The following is a 19,327-nucleotide window of genomic DNA, read 5'->3' on the forward strand; positions in this document are numbered from 1 at the left end:
CATTTACATTTTTTGAACTAACTTGTTGTAATATTCCATGTAGAACCAAGGCAAAATCTTTACCAAAGAACATGCACATGCAAAGAAGAAAAAAAGAGGTGGAGGCATCAAGGCTGTCTCTGAGGCCAAAGTGAATATGGGCATGATCTATAGCTTAATAACCCTGTAGATCTAAGGGTGTGATTACCGTGGGAGTGTTTTGCCTTCTGATGTGGCCTGGATAATGATGTTGCTGAAGGGAAGATACTCAAACCAGTCAGGCCATAATGCAATTCTTATATTCTTGCTCTGACATGTCAGAAATCACAGCAGTGAAAAAGAATATCTGAGTACTCTACAGCTTAAAATGTGGAAGAAGAGCACACACTCCTACCAGGAGTCAAATTCAGGATATAAACTTTTTAAGTTGTATAATACAGTAGCATTTGCTAGCTACTACATGGGTTGCTCAAGATGATTAGTGATCTTGGTACAAAGCCTTATTTATTAAAAGGGTAAGACCAGAATCAGTCCACATTTGTCCCCTCTTGAGGGTAATTTACATTTAATATGTGTTGTTAAGTGTGAGGAATAGCACAATGGATAGCAATTGTCGGATGTCTTTGCTCAGGAGCTGTTAAAAATCTTGGCTGTCACTCTAACTTCCAGAGGGTTCATGAATATGTGAATCCCAATATTCTTATCGGAAAAAATATATGTATTTTATCTGCACACCTGTGTAACTGGGCAGACAAGCAGCAATTGAAAAAATCATTGCCGTAAGTGGAGAGCAGTGCAGTACAATAGATCCCCATGAAACACTTTTAGGACAATGTAACAGGATGTGCAGACAGCATTCCTGAGGATGTGCGAGTGGATTAAACTCACTGTGTTTAATAGAGATAGGTATATGCTCAGACATTAGATTCTTGATCATAATCAAGAAAATAATGACACATTTTAGCTTCTATTTAGATACGTAGGAGGTATGTTTGACCAGGAGCTCTAAAAAAATTACTGCATTGCTGCTGTTCAGTGGCATTTTTAAAGTGGTTTAATTAATTTTACAGATTCTCCCAAACCATGGAAGACAGATTATTTGTGGATTAGTTTGTTCTGTAATAAGAGTCTCTAGGCCACAAAAAGGTCTGGGGGAGGTTAAACTGATGGGCTGGCTTTCTAAGGCATAAAAAAATTTCTGCACCTTGTCATTGCAGTTTCTACTTAAAGTTGAACAATAACAATGCAGTTTAAAAAAATCTACTGAGTGGGAATGCAGCAGAGACTCTTTTAAGAAAAGTATCTAAGGGCAGAAATTTTCTTCTTTTAGTCTTCTGCCAGTGGAAAAAGATGTGATGCTTCAACAAAACCAGAGACATACACTCCCCTAGGGGGAAGACAAAAACTGGGTGACATGGATGCAAACAATGCAGGAAGGTCTCTCTCACCTGGACTACCATGATTTAGAAGAGCCTGATATATCAGCAGCTGTGAGGTCTTAATTTTATTCGAAACTGAAATTAGTGGTGTTTATATTTCTTTGTCTAGGTCTAAATTTTGATGCTATTAAGTGTATGTTTTTAAAGGGTGCTTTTTATTTCACTGATTTTATGCTCTTTTGTGGAAGGGAATATCTTGTAAGAAGTACAAAGTAGTGCATTATTCCAAAGTAGCATTTTATTAGAAAAACTCATATTCCTTGGTGTTCTGAGCATCATGTGTTATCCATTTAACCAAGTATCAAAAGTATTTGTATTTTCTCAGTATAAACTTCTACTGTGTGAAATATATATTACATTTTACTGAAGCTAAAACATAAAACAAAACAAATCAAACTTTAAACTATTTTCAGGAGAGCTAAGAGTAGCCTCCAAAGTCAGCAAACTGTTTGTCTTCATTAAGTAACAAATAAATAATAATACAGCTAACAATGCTATCTGTCATGACTAATGTTTCTGCCCAGGACTACAAATTATTGTACCATTCATATTATGCTCCCAAGTATCCCATTCATCTGGTTCTGGGCAGCTCCAGTGCTGGATGCTGTGTTGAGCTATGACTCTCTCTGCTTCAGTGTGGCATATTGTCTGAGGTCATAGTCATGTCTGCAGTGAATCTAATTAGCTTTACATGTAAGGTATGGCTTGAAACTATTTTTTTTTAAACTGGTGCCACCTATACATGAGCATTTGCTTTTGATGTGGAAATAGTTCCCCAAATTCAAAAAGGCTCCAAGGAGCATTTCATATGCATACTTTGCTCAGTAGTGACATGATTGCATTTGTCTTTTGCACTTGTACTAATGTTGAGGATTCGCAGAAGCAAAAAAAGACACTTTTCAGAGAATTTACTGGTGGGCAATTAATACTTCTTCAGCCATCTTAAATCCCCACAAAGAGGAAGTTGTGTCTGGATTTTTTCTCTTTCCATGTCATAAATCTTAGGAGGTTGTTGTGAGAGACTGAACTGTTACTAATTAATTACTCAGTCAAGCACTTAACTGCCCTTGTGCAGAGGGCAACTGCACACCAACACCAGAGGCTATAGCTGGGTGTTGGACAAGATTAGGGAAGAGGCTGATGAGATGTAAATTCTGCAAGTTGGGGTAGTGCTTTTTTGTCACACCAAAGTCCTTACACCAGTGGCTTAACTGCGGTAATTCCCTTCCGGGGAAGTACCAGGACATTCACACATAGCCTGAAGGTATTCACCCCTTCTGCTGGGCCATAATTGACTTAATCTCACTGATATGAGGGGCAGCTATGATATCTTAGTCTTAGAAGGTGTCATATATCATTAGACTCCTGAAGTAGTTGTGTCATCCAGGGGATATACCTGGGCATTCCTACCTGAACCTCAGAAATATAAACCCAGTGGATTTTGTGTTTCAAGGGCTTCTCTGACCCCTCATGGCTCAAGACAGTGACCATCACTTTGACTAGACTGAGATGAGAAGACCAGAAGAGAACCAACAGAATCCATGCAGTGGTGACATATTTTCTGTCTCTCTGTCATTCTCTTTCTCTCCCTGCACACACTCTCTTTTCCTGCTTGTTTCTATCTCTCCCTCTCTCCCTCACATTTACTGTTCAATAAAAATCCATACTAATGACTTTGGTCTTGTTTGCATCATAATTTGGGCAAAGACATTTCTCTAATTTTAATAACCAGATTTTAACAGTTGTGACTTGCTTTGCAATAAACAACTTTTACGTATGGCTCTTTAAATGAAGAGAATTAAACAAATTCTTCCCATGAGAGTCAGTCCATTGTCCTGAGCCAGTTGCTAGGAAACCTCTCTGTTAATCTGTCCATTCATTTGCTGAGTTTTTATCTCTAAACCAATGTGGTCCATTCAGTGTATCCACCCTTTTCTTCTGAAGACTTTGCAAAAGAACAATTTCTAATCTGCCTGCATTTGAAATGGAGCTCACAGTTACACCCTAGAGCACTTTCTTAACATCTAGTAAGCCTTTTGTTCCCTTTTCCCTACCTCTGCCATGAAAGAATTACTCTTTGATTTGGTTATTACATAATTTATCACATATGCTCAAACTACAGAATCATAGGAGGAAAATCTATATGAAATATCATTATCTGGTCATTGTATCAAACCCAGCTTTCATTTAATCTGCTTCTAATGCTGCCCATTTTCTATGTTGGTTGTCATACTTCCCTTCTGCACTCCAACTGCAGCTCTTTGAATGTAGTTCTGATTTATCTTGGAAACAGGGACAAAAAGGCAAAGGAGTTAATAATACTGGGTAGTTGGTACAGATGATGTGGTGACCCACAGCTCTCAGCTTCTGCTCTGCAAAGGCTTGGGGACTAGAAAGTCTACCTATTACTGTGCAGAGGATTCAGGTTGGGAACTCAGCCTGGACAACATGTGGTGAAAACTGTCTCTGTGCCTGGGAAGAATATATGTCTAAAGTGGGTAATGAGAATAATACAAATGACCATGATTCAACAAAAGCTTAAATCAAAGGGAAAAAAAGAGTGGGCAAACACTGCCTGCCATTGCATGAAAACTTTTGTGATGAAAGCCTAAGGGGAGTTTGAGTATCTTCTTTACCATGACTACAGGGGTTTATCGAGGTTTGCTGCCTGTCATCTAAATCTCTTGACAGTGAGAGGTGAGGATACTTTCCTACAAAGTGGTTTTTATACAGAAGAGAGTGCTTGGGAGGTACTAAAAGCCTAAAAAGATTCTATTCTGTTTAAAATGAGAACAGTAAAACAATGGTGTGTCGAGTAAAAAGGACTGAGATTTGATCCTAAACAAGAACGACCTGGGTTGTTAATGATGACTTTTTCAATTTAAATGTTTATTGAAAATATATAGGTGATTTACATATAACACATGGGTTAGATGAATGCCTGACTCATTGATTACTTCATTTAGCAAAATAGCCTTTATTGATGACACTCAGTTGTATTAAATTGAAAAATTATCTCACAATTTACTTTTGCTGGTTTTGAATGGCAATGGAGTTTATTTTTGATGACTCTATCTGAAGCAAACTAATAATTGTACAGAATAACCTTATGACAGTATTATCTTTGTACCATCAATTATAGGTGAAAAGCAGCAAGACAGTAAAGTCCTTTTAAATTATGCTGACAATTTATATATACATTATGATGGATTGCTGACTTCAATTCTGTCCATAATAGGTTTAGGGGAATTTAACTGCCATTTCATTAGGGGAATTAAAGTGCCATTTCATGCAAATTCTCAGGTTTGAATGCGTCAACTACATTGGTCTACTGCTTGTGATGATTACAAATTGCAAACATTTAATCTTCTAAGAAGCAGCAGATTTCTTAGTTGATATAATGATAATAGAAAAATATATTCTGAGCTCTGTCTTTTAATCATATAAGCACATTTGGAAGAAAGAAAATGAAATTATTGTTATCAGTTTGGTTGTGATTAATAGTATGTGGTAGTATAATAATGGTAATATAGAAGTATCCAGGCTGATGTAGGTTGACTGAGGTGTACCTCATAAAACATAACTTGCATTTCCCCTGTCTATAAGCAGTTAAAAAAGTGGTTTTAGGTTTGTGAATGCTTAAGAGTCATCCAGGGGGAGTGCAGACGCTTTGAGTGGCAGTATTTTTGAACAGTTTGCATAGACCAGGCAAGAATTATGAAAAGAGCTGTTTTGGTGAGCACTGGTGGCTTTGAGTGGATGCCAGAGAGTGATGGAGTCTTGGGAGTGAGCAGGGAGGACTTGAATCAGCTTGAAATGCTTCAAATGCATCTCAAGTGCATCTTGAATTGCTGCAAATGAGTTTGATTAATTTTATTGAAAGAAGGCAGAGAAAGAGATGAAGTTAAAGGAATATCAGCTGTCAGGTGGTATGTCATATATTGGGGTAGTTTTGGGAAATCAAGGGATTAAAGAAAACATGGAAAGAGCATTGAGAAGGGGAAGGAATGAGAAAAGAGATGAGATATGAAATGGCAAACTTCAGGGTAGAGAGGCCCACTACACTCATGTGCCAAATTCATGTTCTGTGTCTGAGATGCCATTACCAGGAGAAAAAGGAAGATAAGACCTCTTGAGGTTCCCTCCAGTGCAGTAGGTGGCAATGAAGATGATGATTATTTTTTGATGATTTTTCCCCCCAAATGTTTAACATTTTCTTTGAGATCTGCTTAAACTTCCTGTTTGTTAATGCTAATTGAAATATGTTAATTAAGAGCAGTTGTTACACAATGATTGATTGTTAAGATTCTTAATATGTATATTGTTGGATAATATTTATGAGGTATTTATATGCACATTATCTCTACTTTGCTGCATGCTGAGTCTTGGTTTACCAAACAAGAGACAAAGAAAGGGGGCAAGAGGTAGAGGTGAGTTTTAGGTCATTAAGAGCTTCTTCCTATGACACTTCTCTGTAGTGATACCAACAGGCTTTGCAGGCACAAGGCCTCAAGAATAAAACCAGAAGATTGGGAGTGTAAGAACTGCAATGGAGAAATACTGCCAGGAAGGCTCTGGAAAGCACTGCCACAGCAGCTGGGGAGAAAGGCTGCAGAGCTGCAAGTGTAAAACAGGCAACAGAGCTCTAAATGGAAGCTGTAGCATTAGGAAGGCTGATATTGATCAGTTGTTCAAACAATCGACTCTGCTGTTATAGCCCAGATTAACACTGTGCCAAGCAGTTAAATGATCCATCAGCTCCAAGTAAACAGGGGAAAGAATGGACTGTCATGAAATATCCTTTATTTATCCCAATATTTTTTGCACTGGAATGTTTCTTGTAAACAAGGAAAGGTACAGAATACCTGAATGAAATAAACCAGTAAAAATTATCTGACTGTATTTCATTAGTTATTACAATCATTTTTTAATAGAAATTGGTATACAGGAATGTAAAGAAGCTCACATTTCCCAAAATGATTGGTTATCTCCCTTTTCTAAAATAAAATTAAATAGAGGAGTTCATGGAATTGTTAAGGTTGGAAAAGACCTAAAATTGTCAAGTCCTACAATTAATTCAACACTGCTGTGTTCACCGCTAGACCATATCTCCAAATGCCACAGCCATACTCCTTTTGGACACTTCCAGGATTGCTGATTCCACCACTTACTTGGGCAGCCTGTTCCAATTCCTGATCACCCTTTCAGTGAAAAAATATTTGCTAACATCTGATCTAAATCTCCCGTGGTGCAACCTGGTCACTTCCTCTCATCCTGTCACTTGTTACCTTTACCTGAGAGAGTAGTACTGATCCCCACCTCACTACAGCCTCCTTTCAGGTAGCTGTAAAGGGCAATAAGGTCCTCCTCAGCCTCCTTTTCTCCAGGCTAAACAAGACATTACTTATCATCTCTGTTTCCTTCTATTAATAGCCAAAGCCACAAGCACATGCATGCAACACTTCACATACTTTTTTTTTTTTAATTCTAGGAAATGTTTGGGGTACCTCTTTCTATTGCAGCGTGATATAAATTCCATCAGTTCACTAGAACTGTTTATATCCTGGAAGCAACTCACGGTAAAGTGCAGTATTACACTGTGGTCTTCTCTGTGTTTGGATTTTGGTTTGCAGTTACCAGTCAGATACGTTAACAGAACGCAAATTCCAGAAATCCTTATTCCATTTAGTACCCTACCTAATTTACAATAACTTTTTATTAACAAAAGATAAGATTTTTTGGTTTTTTTTTAAACTACTTCTGTTTGCTCAAATATGTAACAGGTGTAGGATGACAAGCAGGAAAAACCTGGTAATGAGCACAGAGCTGAAATATCTGGAGATTGGAGTTGACAGTAATGGCTGTGCTCAGCCTCTTCCATCAGCAGGAATGGATTGCAACAGACAGCAAAACAAATTGGTAGCAATGAGGTTGATGTGGCAGCTGTACCCTGAACAGAAATTCTCTGTGCATAAAGCACGTATCTTCTGCAAGACTTCTGTCAACTATTGCTGTTTTCCTCATGTGGGGAGGGCGTTACGTAAAACTCCTATTTAATTAGCCTTGTTTGGGTTTACATCCAATAAAGAGGAAAGACATTATTATTAACAGCCTGCTGTTTTAATTGATTCCATGTAGTGTAGAACTTAGCTCTCCCTGTTTAGAAAACGCTTAGGAAATGTTAATCTGAACTTCTCAAATAGGATAAAAGTACTGCAAGAAATTAGGGAATTACTTGAAAATGCAACGAAAGGCGCAAATTTATGCACTTCCCAAAGTTCTAGGCTATCAGATTGAAGTCTCCAGTACTAGGCAGGAATTAAATGCATTGTCCAATCTGTATCTACTGTCCTTTTATAAGTGAAACAGTAGATTTCAATTCAATTCCATGTGAACAAATAACCACTGTAAAATATAACATGACAAGTTGTACTTATTGTTTCCCTGGTGGCAGTTTCAGCTGAGCTCAAAGACCAAGAACATATTTGGACCAAATCACTTTCCTGAATCTGAAAGGTCAAGGTGAGGGACACTAAGAGCAGTGCTGTTTCTTACCAGGCTGTGGATAACCACAGTAAACCATTTTGTTTGGCTGCTATAAAAACAAAATATCAGTCTTTAAACACAGAGTTGGAATGATGATAGTTGGATGAAAATCTATTGACAAAATCTGATATTTTTAGATGAAAAAGGGATATCTCAATGAGGAACTTAAGGTAAATAGAGATCTTAGAAGAGAACATTTTGACTAGACTATTGAATAGGACTTCTTTTGTTAGATAAAGTAATACTTTATCAATGCCAAAGGATTCTGTGTTTATTTAACCCTTAGCATTACTCTTCTTCCACTAAATATACAGCGGAATTACATATACACAGCATTTGACTTTTTCCTTTCCTAGATTGCAGTCTGCGGTCACTCCAGTGGAATTCAGCTGGTCCCTTTTCCTTTATGTTCCCTTCATGCACAAGTTGACATCCTTATCACATTTATCTTTTTGCCAGGTAAGTCCTTGAAGTACCTAAATTGGTATAGGTTCTATACCTTTTATAGCTCAGAAACGAACAGCAAAAATGTCTTCCATTTGTATGAAAAATCACTTCTCAATATAAAAATTTATAACACTTTTTTCTTGTACAAAAGTTGCTGGTATAATTTCAAAACAAGCGAAGTAATATTAATTAGTAAGGGAAGCTTTTCTTTGTAATTGCAATTGTCAGGGATCATGCAATTTTAGCAAGTGAAAATTTACCTACTGCCCAAATAAAAGTTACTTTGGTGATAGTTTTCCTAACATTGCATAAAGCATCAGGATGATCATCATTCTTAACACTTGGGTATGCCACAGTAAAAGTAAGAGCAATGCAACCAGTGATGAGAGGTTTACAGTGGTCTTGTTATTAGCAAAATCCATTAAATAATGTTCAACTTTTCAGATTTTAAAACAAATAAAGAAACTGCAGGCAAGCCTGAACATATTTTTATCTGTTGATGTATCAGTGTGTGCAGAAAAAAATGGACATATAATTCTGCACAAAGGATATTATTTTTCTTAAAGATACTCCATTAAAAAGTATCACGTTCAGGATCAACTAATTCAATTTTGAAGTGTTTCATTTAGAAGAGAAAATTAAGGGACATAGAATTCTATCAGACTTCAAGTTCCTGTTGTCTCCATTCATAAACCTATGGCTTTAACACATTGTGTATCTCACCTTTGAAACTGGATAGGTTAAAGGAGATTACATGAAAGCAAAAGAAGGAGTTTTATCTTCCTTTGTGCTAGTACCTGGTCTTGATTTAGATATTAGTGAAGTAAAGAAATACATTTGGAACCTCGTGGTTAATTTCTCTTACTTATGCAGTTAAGAGAAATTATGAGATACAAATGAGTAGTTACGGGAACTGTGTCAAAACACCCCAAAAATTGATGTATTATCACAGCTGCTATTCCCACACCCAAGATTTGCATTTCTCTTCTGATCCAGCTTCATTTCAGGACAATGCAAAAAATCAAGATATTTTAACCACTACTTTAAAAGAGTGTCAAGAGGTGTGTCACATTATGTTTCAAACAGCATTTGGAAAATTTCCATGAGGATTCTCCTAAGCAGTCATGTTTTGTTACTTCCATTCTGAAGAGGAATCTTCCTCCCCACCCCTCATCCTGCCTGTAATGTGTTAACATCTATTTTTAGCCCTCATTCAGTTGATCCAAGCCTACACTTCCACTCTTTAGGATGGAAACCAGAAATGCCTTGACATTTAAATGAGTGAGGAATGCAAGTGAAGAAAGCAAGGCCTGACCATCTTGTAAAGACAGAGTTAGTCCAGTCTAAAAATATCTAACTTCTTTAGAGTTTTGTATTATTTCACTATTTCAACACTGCTTTAACAGTCACAAGGTAGGATCTAATTCTGTCATATTTTGCAAAATGTGGAATGTTGCAATGGCTTTTTTCCAGACTGATTATATTTTCTGATCAGCTGAAGTTTGCTGTTTGTTGAAAACTATGTTTCAGGGGAAAAAAATTGCTTATATGCCTCTGAAAAGAAAAAAAATCAGATTTTTACTCTATAAAAATGTTTTTTTAATCCACTTAGTCATTTAGACATTGAATATTGACTCCATTATGAGAGACTTGTTCAGCCTGGAGAAGAGGAGACCAAGGGGAGACCTTGCTGCCATCTACAACATCCTCATTAGGGGAAGCCAAAGGCTAGGTACAACCTCTTCATGCATGTGACCAGTGACAAGACCCAAGGGAATGGCCTGAAGGTGTATCAGGAGAGACTTAGATCAGATATTAAAAAAAGGTTCTTCACCCAGAGGGTGGTTGGACACTGGAACAACTCCCCAGGGCAGTGGTCACAGCATCAGCCTTACAGAGTTCAAAAAGCATTTGCATAATGCTCTCAGGCACATGGTGTGACTCTTGGGGTATCCTGTGCAGGGCCAGGAGTTGAGCTCTATGGTCCTGGTGGGTCTCTTCCAGCTCAGCTTATTCTGTGATTCTACAAGCAGTACCTATCTCAGTAAGTAAAGTAGCATTGACACTCTAGCAGCACAGTGAGAAGGTGGTCACAAGCTCAAATAGCTGGTTAAATCTACCAAGTTTTGGCCAAATTTTAATCATGTCAGAATAGTTAAAAGAATCCATAATTTCAGTGAGATTTGCATGTATATTTGCCTGAAAATAGCCTCAGTATGTTATCTTTGATCCCTTTGAATAAGCCTTACTTCAATCAAGGGCTTACTTTGAGGGCTTTCTCTTACAGAAATGAAATTAAGAAGCATTCTTCTGAAAGATCTACAAAATCCTATTTTTGCATAAAATAAATTATTTTAAATTAACTTTATGTTGACATGAGACATGAAATTACTTTGAATATTTCCCAGCTAGTGGATTTTTCCCAGTGGTTAAAAATTTCATTTAAAGAAAGATGCTGAAATACACTGAAAGGAGCCATGTAGCATGTTTTAGATATCAGTTTTTTGGGGAATGACTTGAAGTTGGTGTTTTCTTGAATCAAAGACCTTGAAGTTAAAAAAAGGTGATAGTTTTCCTTCTTATATTAATAATGTTGCATTTTGACTGTTGTAATCCTCAGAGGAAGATAACTATGCTAAGAACCTTCACACTAAGATCTTCCTTACTAATGTTGTTTAAGTAAAATATTTATGGAAGTAAACTCTAATTTTGAAACCACGAACCCCCTACCAAGTCAATATGACTTCCATAAAGAGTAGGTATTCCTCATAGGAAAGGAGAAGAATAAATTGATTGCAGCTGACAAGGTTTTTAATTCAAAGTTAACTTTTCTACATTGCACTCAAATGAGACACATTAAGTTTTAAAATTTCCTGACCTTTGTGAACTTCATTTTTCTCTGTTAACATAGCATGGACATTTGATTTACATTTCATTAGAGGGAAGATTGAGTTAAATGGCTGTAGATTCTATTTCCAAACCTGCTCACATTAAAAGATTTCTTTCTACTAAGAAATGTTCAAACCATTTTATATGTGACAGGTTTGAATTACTTTATCATACCATTTGATCATGTGAAACTCTTTTTGAATCAAGTGACAATATTTGAAATTGGTATGCATATTTTGTTCATATGGTTATTATTGGCTTAAATAATTAGCAGAAATATGTAAGTAGGGTTTGATGGAAACTCCTTTCTGTTCCCCCACAAAGATTATCAGATACATCACTAATAATAGGATGTATAAGTTTAAATTTAATATTTTCCTGATCAAAAGTACTTTGAGTAATTCTAGTGATCTGTAATTTGCACCTCCTCTAGCTGACATTTCTTTCCACTGTTACTCAAACCAGTTATCTCTCAGTTTGGTCAGAATTTGGTAAATGGGATGCATATAAAAACATGCAAATTTCTATCAGTCCCAGCACAGAGATGACAAATGCTTGGTCACTTACTGCCTTGATGCTTTCAAAATGTCCACCTTCTTTCTCAAAGTCAATTGGTTGCCCATTGAGTGTCCAATAGAAGGTGACATCCAGGGTGCTGTCATGAAGGGCTTTGCAGCTGAGGACGATGCTCTCTCCAACTGTTAACTCAATCTTCTTGGGAGACAGCTCTATCCTTGTAGGTTCTTGAAAGAGAGAAGCATTAGGGACATTCAGATGGAAGTCTACTTATAGTGCCAGACCAAAATAACATGAGTGAGTCCTGCTGAGTCTACTCAGAGCTTATATTTGCTCTTAGTTTCAATTACAGATGGTCAAATACTGAAATATGTTCACATTGAAATATGTTCACAGTGCCCACAGAAGTAAGACACTTGAGATCTGAAGGTACAGATAGTTTCATGGAATCCTAAACATCAATCTATAGCACATCCAAGATGGACTGATTGATTGAGTAATTAATTAATTATTTTATTTTTTTGAGGAAAAGCTACTCTTTTTTTTTTCTCAAGGCTGCAGCACCTGGCATCTTGTGATTACATGAAAATTTCAGTTCTGTCACATAAAATAATAAATGATGTTTCCTGGATTACTAAATGTGGGAAGAATCTTGAAAAATGATGTTAAAAGGCTTGAACACCTGGAAAAAAAATCCATGATTCTATATGAATTCAGCTGAGAATGAAAAAAAAAATGCTTCAGAAACGGATTGTTACTCAGTGTTTTTTTTACTATTAATCTTCTAAGGTACACTCTGTCTCTGGATTTTACATAGATATAATTATTACTTTAATTTAAAGATTTGTTCTCATGCAGAAAAAGATAGGGGTAAGTGAGTTACCAAAGATAAAATATTTTAAAAAGAATATTGACTACATTATCTATAGAATTATTTACAATTAGAGTGATTTTATATATATACTAACTCTTATGATGCATCTACAATATAACAGCTGGAGGATGCAATCTGATTTGATGTCTGACCAGATGGAGTTTAGTTCCCCTAGCTTGTTGGAAAAGCTTTTTTATTCTGCCTGTAGAATGCTGTTTTATGGTTGGCTGGGGATTCTAAGTTATACTTAAATATTAGTCAAGAGAAATCATCATTACTGGCAAAGCATTTTTTTATACCTTTAACAGATACTGATGCAACAATTTCTGCAGATCCAAATACATTTACACCTTGGCATAAATACCGTCCTTCATCAGACTTGGAAGCATTCAGGATTCGCAGGCTCCCATGGGGAAGAATAGTTATCCTGGAAAGGATAAATATATAAACACATAAATATCTCTCCCATCCTACCTGCCAAATTCCATGATGATATATTTCAGAGATAATAAATAGGATTAAGGACTGCTGTCTCTGTAGCAAGGGATGATGAAGATGATAACTGAATTATCTTCTGTTTCAAAAAGGTTTTAATAAATCCGTTTTACCAGTCCTTCCTCAATTCAAAATTTTCACGGAAGCGTCAGTGGATTAGTATCCTTTGACACTTATTAGGCGTGAATTTTAATGAAACCTTTGTAGAACAGTAAAAAAGGTAATCCTTCATAATTTGTCTTCAAAGTTTCAGCACTATATTATTGTCAAATCACATTTCAATATCAAGCACAGGCTATTCCATCTAGAAAAAAAAAATTACTTTGGAAATCAGTTCTGAGAAGAATGGGAAGGAAAATGCAAAAAAAGACCAGGAAAAAGCCCCATAAAATTAATTGTAGCTGGTCAAAGCATGATTTATGGCATCACGGCACAGTGTAGCAAAGGGACTTAAATAATGTCCTCTTTTTTGGTAGATGGGCTTTTAATTTTTTCTCTGAGCCTCTATAACTGCAGCTCCACTACAATTCTTGGTAATTAACCCCACCGAGGCATATTCATGAGAAATGGTCAACCATTCACATTTAGGAGTTTCAAATTTTGGCTTTGCTTACACAACATTAGTCATAAAGTCCACAAATGTGTGTGAAAATTAACAACTTTTTTTTCTGTTCTAAAATAGCAAAGACCCTGAATTTATTCCGTCTTAAAGTTGCAGCCCTGGAAGAACAGTAAATTATCATGGCTGTTTTCCTGACAGAGAACTAAAAGCCTAAAAGGAATATGGCAACTCTTACATGGCATTTAAGCCAAGCCCTGCTTGCACGTGTTGTGTATTCTTTCCCAGGTTAGGCAGTGGTTATGACTCTCTCAAAGGTCTTGGGAGATGTAGGCTGGGAGGAATGGACACTGGAAGCAGATAGTCCTCAGCAAACACTTTCAGGTATCCCATAGAAGTGGGGGAGGAGATGGAGTGCTTCCCTATCCTGTATTTAAAAACCAAGGTAAGACCTCTGTGTGAGAGAATCTACCTAAGAAGGTGGGTGGCTCTTCCCCAGCGATGGTTGGATTTTCAGATATACCTGTCAAGAGAGGACCTTCTGGCTGTTACAGGATAGACTGACACCCCTTCTGCTGGGAATCCTTTGGGGAGACTATGATCAGAAATCAGGGAGGGCACAATGTTGTGTTTTACTGTTGAGAAGTATTTAACCAGGAGTATGGCACTTTTGACAGGTGTGGGTTGGGCTCTTCAGCAGCCAAAAAGAGAAGGAATTCCCTTTCTTGGTTGGATGTGTTAAAGTCCAAAGCTGTTACCTCTAATTTATACTAGGAATGATTTATGAAAAACTTATGATTCAATAATGTGCACATACTAGATCACTAATATGAGATTGCATTTATTCCCCTCCCCCCTCAGGAAAAAGAGTAATATCCCCTATTTTCTGACTCTGTGATAAATAGTGGTTTACTATCCGAGGTTTATAAACATTATGGTGGAGAAAACAGAATTTCATTCCAATGAAAAATGTGCTTCTGTTCCCTTCAGATGTGAAACCACTCACTGCTCTCAGCAGACAGCAGAGGAAAATAATAGCTTGAAAAGTGAATGGAGCAGAGGAAGGATATGTCAGCCCTAAGGTTCCCCAGTGCAACCTGAGGATGCATCTCCCATTCTGCTCTAAACAAATATACATCAGTATTTCAGTCACATTATTTGTCTGAAGGTAATTTTATAGAAAGCATTATTGTGTTAAGCAAATTACTCTGCACCAGAGTTTTGAGGGTTTGGGTTTTTTTCCCAACAAATAAGAAGTCCTGAAACTTTGTTATGATATGTCACACCTTTGAAGAAACACTCTGCTTTAGAAAGTGACAGGGATGCAAACTTCTTTCATTTTCACTTGGTGTAATTTTAAAAGAATTTTTTCTGTAAAGATGCTCAGTTTTCAATGCCCTGATGACATCTTGTCACTTATGTGGCAATAACCTTTGCAAAACAGTAGTAGTTTTCTTCAATATACTGACAGGATCAGAAAAATGAACGGACATTCCTTTAATGTTTGCAAATTATAAAAACTTACATGCAGCTTAAGTCCTCATATGAAACAGTCTTGAAATTCTGAGTTTGGGGGAAAAGGAAGAAGCACATGGAAGATTATCTAATGAAAATTAATCTCATGGATATTGTCAATTATATTTCTATTTAGTTAAAAGCTCTTGCTGTCTATGAGGGAAAGAGTAATCACTCAATCAAAGGAATTGCAAGCACATTTGCTGGTGAATTATTTAGCTGAGAAATTAATATTTTCCTTAAGGTGCCTAGCACTCAACTGTCTGCCCCCTTTTTTTTTTTTGGTGTGTGCTTTTGGGAAAAAAGCCAGAGGCTTGGTTATGATGGAAACTGAAAGGTTTTATTTATTCATATAATACCTGCTGCACACAGCAGGAACACAGACTTCTCCTACTTCCCTGCCAATATCTCTCAGTCACAGAGAGACCACCTGTGTAGCAGGTCTACATATTTTAATAAAAAAATACCATATAAAAAAGTTTTTTACTTCATAAATAGAAGGGAAGCAAAGATGGGAGAATGGGGCTGGGGTAGAATTAAGGATAATTCAGAGAAAAAGCAACCCTAAATTATTAACTAATTAGAAACTGCGGGAAAGATGATGATAGACGAACAAATAGAGAAAGAACGGTTAAGAGATCAAGGTGATAGTTTGGAGATTGTAGCATTTAAGTACAAGAAAAACTCATTGTAATTACAGAAAGAAGATGGATGTTGTCCATACAAGATTTCTTAAAAAAGTGTCACAAAATCAGCGTCTCTGTAGAAAATTTTTCGTCTGTCTAATAACATGAAGAAAAAGAGGTGAGCATTGTCTTGATGTCAAAAAGTGTGTCTTGAGATCTATTGCAAAAAAAGGTTTTAGAAGTAATTGATAGGAAAGAGTAATCAAGATATAACAGCAAATGGACTTGAGATAAAATTGAACATGGGTTAACTTAAGTAAACTGAATGAGTGCGGCGGCTACTTCTGAAGTCATGACCAGAAGTGCTTTAAATGCCACAGGAAAGTTCTTTCAGTGGGGAGAAGGGCTGTTTTGAGCAACACAGGAGATGAATTTGGGCTTCTGGAAGTCGACTCAGGCGAGGGGACGAGATGAGGTCTCTTCAGCTTTATTGGGGGTTACATAGGGGATAGGAGAGTTTGGAGAGATATCTGAAGAGCCCAGAACAAAGGCTCTGCAACAGGTTATAAGGGTACATAACTGGGTGGGTTTACAAGTTTTCAGAACAAATAGAAAAGTGAATACAAGTAATTTACAGTCTAAATTTACCAATGTCTAACACTGAGATATGCTAGCGTCGAGTGGTTGGGGAGAGATAACGGTCCATACTATCTGTAATACTTTTCTGGGAGGTTACTGGGATAATCCATTTCTTCTTCACTTTCTTCTGGCACTTCTCCCATTTCATCCCAATCCTCCACATTCTCAAGGGCACTGAGCTCTATCTCAGCTGCTTGGGCCGCAACAAATGAGATTAAATTTTTGTAGCATTTTATAAGAAGAAATATTTTCTAGAGAAAAATAGTGCAGATTTAATCTTCCATGAGTTTCAAGCATGATTTTCATGCTGAAATTCACATGACCGTTTAAATATGTTTAATACAAAAATTAAGGATTGTTAAGAAATTGGTTGAAGAAAAGAGAAGGTTTTTTTGGAAAGAGAATTGATTTCTATGATATTATTTTTCAGAATTACGAGGATACAAAAAGGCTGCTAAAAATTGATTAAATAAATGGTACTTTGACACAGCAACTGAGGACCAGACTCATAGCAAAGCAGTAGTTTTGACTCTGAACTCAGAGGACCAGGCAGTAAAGGCAAATGCAACCCTAGGATATATCAGATACCAACCTGCATCTCTTTATTAAAGTATTAATACAGGAAGTGCTGAGGAAATACAAGAAGGAATGCAGAACACTTTTGATCATCAATATTCAGAAAGATTAATTCTAATCAAGCTGACATTTGGAAGGATCATCAGGATGAACAGAGAGGAAAGAAAACCTTTTTTTCTTGAGGCTGTTTGTAAAACTAAAACTAAAACTAAAGTGTCTGCATGTGAGATGACTTTCTATTTTACATGTTAATTCATGGACCTTGTCATCAGGTAGCAGAGGTAAAAAGGGTGAAAAAGAGCAGAAGTCTAACTCACATTGTAGATCTCTACACTTTGGTATCTCAACCTGGAACTGAACCTCACCCTCAAATCTTAATTTAGTTCCCCAGATATAAGAAAATTTTATGATCTGACATAATTTGTGGGACAAAATCCCAGCTGCTGCATGACGTGGAAATTAATTTCCCCATTGTCCCCATTTGCTGTGGGTTTGGTTTTTGAAATGAAGCAATCTGAGCACATGAACTTCAGTTCATACTAAACTAAGAGGGATGCTTGAGGAGTGAATGGTTTTTCAGATAAAAACATAAATCCATTTGTGGAAAGGGGCTAGAGCTATTCCAAAGAGAAACTTTGGACAGTGAGCAGTGTGGACAGTATTAACTTTTTGCTTCTCCTATTGATCCATGCTACCTGCTATGCAGAAACAGCCATAAGACACCTGCACGGGGCTGACAAATGTGACAGAAGATCTGTGAGGGGATGTAACTGCTCAGAGCACAGACATAGAAATCAATTGACCACAAGCTTCGCTGCCCATGAAGCTGAAACCCCCCAACAAATTAATAATTAAAACACATAAATTGAAACCGAATGTGATTTTAAAGTGTATCTTATTATCTCTGCATATTATAATTTTCCACCGTGGTTGTATCAGAAATAGTGCAGTTGTTGGATGCACAGTTTATAACACCTGTAGTTTGCTAGTCTAGAATATCAGCAAGCTTGGACACACATATTAGCAGCATTTCTATAATGTCAACTTTTCTAATGACAGCATAATCCAGTAAACTGGTTTGAGAACTTCTACAAAGCCATAGAAACATGAATGAGAGTGTAAATATTCCCCTCTAAGGCTTCAGGATTGGACTTAGGTTAACAGTGGAAAGCTGAAAAACACTCAGAAACTAGTTTTCAGACAATATTCTCAAATTATTATCTTCACTTTAAAAATATTGCAGTCTATTCAAAGTTTATATTCACCAGTAACACTTGACATTGGAAACACTCTTAGCACATTTGTTTAAACAAAAATGCATTAGCTCACTCAGATCAGTAATTTCGTCAATTTTGTTCTTCTTTTACCAATAAATGATGCACCAGGCAGAGTTAGTCCTTGATAAAGAATGTGCTGCTTAATCTGGAAGGGTGAAATTCCATGCCGTTTGCATAGGTGATGTTGATGTGAATAGAAAGGGGTTCTCTGTGGCCAAGTGCCTGCTAAGAAACTTGTCTGATGGATGGAAAGCAGGATCATAAGAAATACTGGATCATTGGTATAGATGGTGTTTGGATGTCCTTTTTTCTTTTTCAGTCTGAAATGCATTCTCTCAGTCGCTGCTGACTGACAGAGAGTAAGGAAAAGTGGTGATGGAGGTGAACAGAGTGTAATGTCCCCATGAATGCGAATGACAAAGTTCAGGTTCCTTTAGGTTCCACAGCATTTAGAGAGTGGGTGTGAGTAGGATATGATATGTAAGAGTTGCTTGTATAGGAAGTTTTGTTTTTTTCTTTTTTTTCCAATATTTTGATTAAAGGTAGTAATTTTTTCTTCCTGCTGCTCTGTTTACAGAAAACTTATGAGAGTGACCATAAATTTTGGTCTTAGGTTGAGGGGAAGGAGTAAGAAATGGGAAATATAGACATCATTATTTTGGTATAAAAAAATGAGGTCTATTCTGCCTGCCACATCATTTTTTCTTTGATTAATTCTTAACTGTAAATGAAGTGCATTAGTAGTGCAGATACTTTTACTGTGCCACGGTCTTACTGAAAAAATATTAATTCATTAATTTCTGGTATCATCCCCATAGAAATTCTCAGATATTATTTACAGCTGGTAGAGGACACCCTGTTGAATGTTGGAAACTTATGCTGGAAATTGTCAGTTGTCTTTATCATAAGGGACAGTTTTACCTTGACCCACTGGGGCCAGGATGTGCATT

The 19,327-nt window shown here is 36.8% G+C and overlaps 1 protein-coding gene across 5 annotated transcripts in view; it reads right to left on the reverse strand.

Moving 5' to 3' along the window:
- The window catches only part of CNTN5 (contactin 5), a 602,217-nt gene that overhangs the window by 52,215 nt on the left and 530,675 nt on the right, over positions 1–19,327 (reverse strand). For all 5 annotated transcript variants that reach the window (XM_085064530.1, XM_085064543.1, XM_085064523.1 and 2 more), the window contains 2 exons: positions 12,990–13,117; positions 11,868–12,043 (listed from right to left, as the gene is read on the reverse strand). In XM_085064530.1, coding sequence (XP_084920656.1) covers positions 11,868–12,043; positions 12,990–13,117 — 304 coding nt within the window. The remainder of the gene's footprint in view (positions 1–11,867; positions 12,044–12,989; positions 13,118–19,327) is intronic.

The sequence above is a fragment of the Lichenostomus cassidix genome, chromosome 1 (assembly GCF_008360975.1).
Source record: "Lichenostomus cassidix isolate B80296 chromosome 1, HeHo_3.0, whole genome shotgun sequence".
NCBI lineage: Eukaryota > Metazoa > Chordata > Aves > Passeriformes > Meliphagidae > Lichenostomus > Lichenostomus cassidix.